The following is a 4,637-nucleotide window of genomic DNA, read 5'->3' as shown; positions in this document are numbered from 1 at the left end:
GGGTGACCAGATGTCCCCATTTTTTTCGGGCCAGTCCCAATAATCGGGGTTTCTTCTTGTATAGGAGCCTATTCCCCCCCCCCTCCATTTTTCACACTTTCTATCTGGCCACCCTAGGTAAGTGGGCAAGCTTGTCTCTCTCACCAGCAGCAGCGGGTCCCATCTGTGAAACACCCCAAATCAGCTTGGGAAACGTAGGCCCACTGGGATCCAGACCCCCCCCCCCCCGTGCCTGCCCAGCGAAGGGCCGAGGAGGGCCAGGGTGCGTTCGGCTCCCGGGAGGGTTGCACTGGGGCGGGGGGCTGTGCGTGTCACTATACACCCGGGGGGCGGGGAGGGGGGGGGCATTCAGTTGTGGGAGGTCATGTGCCGGGAGAGGTGGTGCCGCTCGCGGAAGGACTCGTTGCAGATGGGGCACTTGAGCTTCTCCTCGCGGCGGCGCTTGACCAGCGGCTCCAGGGCGTACTCCCGCTTGTGGTGGGAGCGCATGTGGTAGACCAGGTCGGAGGTCATGCGGAAGGAGGCGTTGCACTTGGCGCACCAGTTCTGGGCCGGCAGGCACAGCGAGGTGAAGGAGGGCGGCAGCAGGGTCAGGGCCGAGGGCAGCTGCAGCTGGAGCGGCCCGGCCGCCGCCGAGCTCTTGGGCCAGAAGGCGGTGGCGTAGAGGAAGGGGCTCTGCTTGGGCGCCCCGCCGGCGCCGGGCAGCTCGGCGGCCAGCGGGTCGGCCGGGTAGAGGCGGGCGGCGGCGGCGGCCTCCGGGCAGGGCTCGCCCAGCTTCTGGGCCAGCCCGAGCGGCGCCACGTGGGGGAAGGCGGAGCGGGCCGGCTGGGAGAAGGCGCTTTTCCGCTCCTCCGCCTTGCCCAGCTGCGGCACCGTGGTGAAGGCGCTGCCCCGCGCCGGGCTGCCCCCGGAGAGCGGCCCGCCCGGCCGGGCGCCCAGCAGCGGGTCCCCGGCGCCCGCGGGCGAGGCGCGCTGCGGCGGCGGCGGCGGCTGCTGCTCCGCCGCCGCCTCCTCCTCGCCGCCCTCGGCCTCCAGCCCGCGCGAGGCTTTCTTCACCTCCACGAAGGCGCTGCGCTTGGCCTCGCCCGTCTCCGGGCTGGGCGGCCCGAAGAGGCGGCCGCTCTCCTCCAGGCCGAAGTAGCTGCCCGCCGGCCGGTACTGCTGCTGCGGGGTGCACACCAGGTCCTCCTTGGGGGAGGAGGGCAAGCGGCCCCGGCCGGCCCCCTGGCCCCGCTCCTCGCCCGGCTCCTCCGGGTATTTCCGCTTGGCTTTGCTGCCCGCGCCGGCCTGGGGCGGCGGCGGCGGCGCGGGCGGGCTGCGGCGCGGGGAGCCGCCGCCGCCGCCCCGGGAGTTCTCCAGCTCGCGGGCCAGGTTGTGGAAGTCCGTGGAGGGCTTGGCGTTGCTGTTGCTGTCCTGGGGGCTGGGGTAGTTCGGGTGGAGCGGCCCGCCGGGCTTGCAGTATTTGTTGGCCCCGGGCCCCAGGCTGGCCGCGGGCTCCTTGCCGCTGTCCTTGCCGCGCGGCTCCTCGGGCTCCGAGCTGGGCAGTCGCTTGGGGCAGCGGAACCGCAGGTGGGCCGCGTAGGGGAACTCGAACTGGAAACGCTGGCTGCACTCCAGGCAGGAGTACGGGGGCGACCCTGCACCGGGCAAACACACACACAACACACAACAACCACCGGTTAGTCGCCGCTCCGGCCGCATCTTTGGGGGACTGGCCGAGAGCGGAGACTGGAGTCCCTTCCGTTCTCTGGGGCAGGGACCGGCTTCTGCTCTGTGTGCGGACAGGGCCTGGCAGCCCCGAGCCATCATTAGGGCCTCTAGGCTCCAGGAAAATAGTCCTATCCTAATTAATGACCCTTTATCCGGGTCACTTTCTGCTTTTGGGCCAGTGGGGTAGAAACGAACAGATTATAGCCCCTAATCTCCTCTTGCATTTCCAATATGTTTATAAGTGATGCTCTGGACTACCTAATTAACATCGGTTTAGTCAAGCTAATTTGCTCAGCTCAGTCCCCCACCTCGCCTCTCTCTAACTTTGTTGGCTGCATCTTCCTCACCTGGGTCTTCATCACAGGCGTCAAATAGCTTCTTGAAAACCAAACCAAAAAAATAACCCTACCCGGCTCTGTCTGGGAGATGCAGAACCCTGGCCTGGAGGCAGCACTTACCGTTCATCTTGCTGTGGGATCTGGCGGTGTTGAGCAACAGTAATTCCGTCAGTTCTTTCCCGTACCAAACTAGTAACTCCTCGTCTTTGGCAATCCTGCGAAGGGACCGATAAAACAATTGTCCATTTTTGATGTAAGCTTCTAGGTTCTGTTCTTCTTTATCTCTGGCTGACTGGACCAGACGGAGCCACATTAGACCTTCGGAGGAGCCATTTGCTGCTGAAGTGTCCACCTAGGTAAGGAAGGGAATGCAAGAAATTAGAGGAGAGCAAGTATTACCACACTCCTCACCCACCACAGACGTTTCACCAGGCTCCGGAAAGGACACACACTAGCGCTTGTCGGAAGTGTGCAAGTCTTGAAAAATACACGTGGCTTTTCTGGGCCACGGAATCCTGCCAGCTACTCTTTAAACATTGTAATGGATTTGTGCTAGCTAAGGGCAATGTGAATGCGGCCTGTTCGCCCCCCCACACCCCACCCCAAACTTTATAAAGGCACAATTACAGGGCCACATCTGCACAAGGTTTATGTGAAGTCAATAATGTAAAGAAATCCTCCAGGATTCCGAATGATTATGTCTCTCTGCTCTTCTGTGGGTGGGGAAAGATGTACAGAGAGAGCAGCAAGATTTGCTAAAAGAGGGAGGTTTGATAAAATCCATTAAAATGTTTTAAAAATTGAAACATCTGTTCGGTCTGTCTTAAATGCAACCATACGCAGCAGCTCTGGAAAGGCATCTACAACCACAATCAACTGATTTTTTTCAAAGGTTTTTGATGCATATGTAAATGACAGCTGATGACGGTTCAGTCCTGCTGGCTTTCATCACAGGAGTAGTCCCTCTGAAGTCAGCGGGGTTACTGGTGTGGGGAAGGCGAGCAGAATTGGTATTAATCAATCGGCACAACCCAGCGATTAAAAAGGCAATTGGAAAACCTTTCCTGAAGTGGAAAATGTTAGTGAATTCAGTCCCCACCCTCCAAAAGTGCATCCTTGTGTCACCGCTGCTCGTTTGCAAAAGCAAAGAGAGAATTTAGTGCGTTTACATCTTGGAACCAAACCATCCTTACCCGGAATATGTAAGGGACGGTTCTCTTGTCAGTGGATTTAAGCGCTATGAAAGCGATGCTGTCATACAAAGAAGTGTGGCTGAGTACGCAAGGGCCGAAGATAGCATTTTCCGGGATATCGCAGGTGGTGTAAACGCTGGTGAAAATATCCGTCAAACATTGCTGGACTGCCTTGGCGTCTCCGTCCCATATACCCCTTTGAACGCCGGCGTCCTCCATCACTACAGGCGGAGAGAACAGGGGAAGGAGACGCGTTACATAACTTGTACTGGAGGCATGGGGTTTTTTTTAATACAAAGTAAGAGTGTCATTGATTTTAGGGGAAAGTAAGGATGACAAACGTTCTACTTAATCGCGACTCCTAATTAATAATGTGAAAGCACCGGCAAGCCGCTCTCATCTGTGCAATATTTACAAAGTAAAGGTGTATTTAAATTAATGAAAGGAGGGGTTCGCGGAAGCTGTCGCGATGACTTATTTACGAGGAGACCCTAATCACCGGAACACAGAAGAGGTAGCTCTGTGCATTAGCCATACACGCGGAGGGGGCGGGGTGAGGGGGGAATCGGCATATTGATCCTCTAAAGCTAAAGCAACTTGGAGGAGTTGCACAAAAAGAAAAGCAGCTCAGGAGCTTCCATCCCAGCAGGATTCTGTAGAGCTGATGTGCTGGGTTTTTTCTTCTTCTAAAGAGAGGGCCAGTGCTCTGTTGCATGGTGTGACAGAAGAGCATAGCGAATGGATTTCAAGTGGACTGTCAATGTCACTGATTTCATGTCGGCTAACCTTTAGCTCTAGTCTACAAGAGGGAACGTATGTCTGCTCATTATCATAATCCACCACTTTCCCTCCGAGACTTTAATTAAAAGCAGCAAGCAGAGGTAATTATTTTTACCTCGACACGCTTATTTATGGATGAGGGTGAATCCCAGTTACCTTGTTCTACAAGGGGAGAGATTCAGTCAAATGTGACTTGTGAAGTGTACAGGTACTGTGTCTGAGCATCCCAGTCTCTGCCTGTGAATACCATTTGTGTAACGAGTTGTGAATTCTGGCTTTCCCATCTCTGACATTCCTTCCCTAAAACGCGACTGTTCCAGGGGGAAGTCTCTAACGGTGGGGCGTCCAGTTTTAAATCATCCTCGGGTTGGCTTTTCCCCAAAAGTACCGATCCTCTCCACGCCGGTTTACGAAGCCGAGAGAGAGAGAGATGAATAGCTTTTAACTGGTTGAGAATTCTGCCTCCATTTACAAATAGCTGCTTTTTAAGGGGCATCGATCGATATTATTTGTTTCTCTTTTTTAAAAAAAAATTCTACCGGCAGATTGTACAAACCCCTTTTAAATGGCTTTCCCCACATATTTTAATAGATAACTGTGCCATCGAGTAACTTAT

The 4,637-nt window shown here is 55.8% G+C and overlaps 1 protein-coding gene across 1 annotated transcript; it reads right to left on the bottom strand.

Moving 5' to 3' along the window:
* Nucleotides 1-348: 348 nt before the first annotated feature.
* PRDM8 (PR/SET domain 8) lies at nt 349-3,460 on the bottom strand. The gene is made up of 3 exons (XM_077814357.1): nt 3,242-3,460; nt 2,169-2,400; nt 349-1,637 (listed from the first exon to the last, which is right to left on the bottom strand). The coding sequence occupies exons 1-3, from the start codon at nt 3,458-3,460 to the stop codon at nt 349-351; spliced, it is 1,740 nt and encodes a 579-aa protein (XP_077670483.1).
* Nucleotides 3,461-4,637: the final 1,177 nt, after the last annotated feature.

This window comes from Eretmochelys imbricata, chromosome 4, assembly GCF_965152235.1.
Source record: "Eretmochelys imbricata isolate rEreImb1 chromosome 4, rEreImb1.hap1, whole genome shotgun sequence".
Classification (NCBI taxonomy): Eukaryota; Metazoa; Chordata; order Testudines; family Cheloniidae; genus Eretmochelys; species Eretmochelys imbricata.
Note: the sequence above shows the minus strand (reverse complement) of the source record. Positions and strands in the feature narration are given on the sequence as shown.

Excerpts from the sequence above, each read along its gene's own strand:
- PRDM8 (XM_077814357.1), bottom strand. The coding sequence starts at position 3,460 with ATGGAGGACGCCGGCGTTCAAAGGGGTATATGGGACGGAGACGCCAAG. Across the intron at positions 2,401-3,241 it reads CCGTCCCTTACATATTCCGG|GTGGACACTTCAGCAGCAAA; the intron begins GTAAGGATGGTT and ends TTCCTTACCTAG. Across the intron at positions 1,638-2,168 it reads ATCCCACAGCAAGATGAACG|GGTCGCCCCCGTACTCCTGC; the intron begins GTAAGTGCTGCC and ends TGCCCGGTGCAG.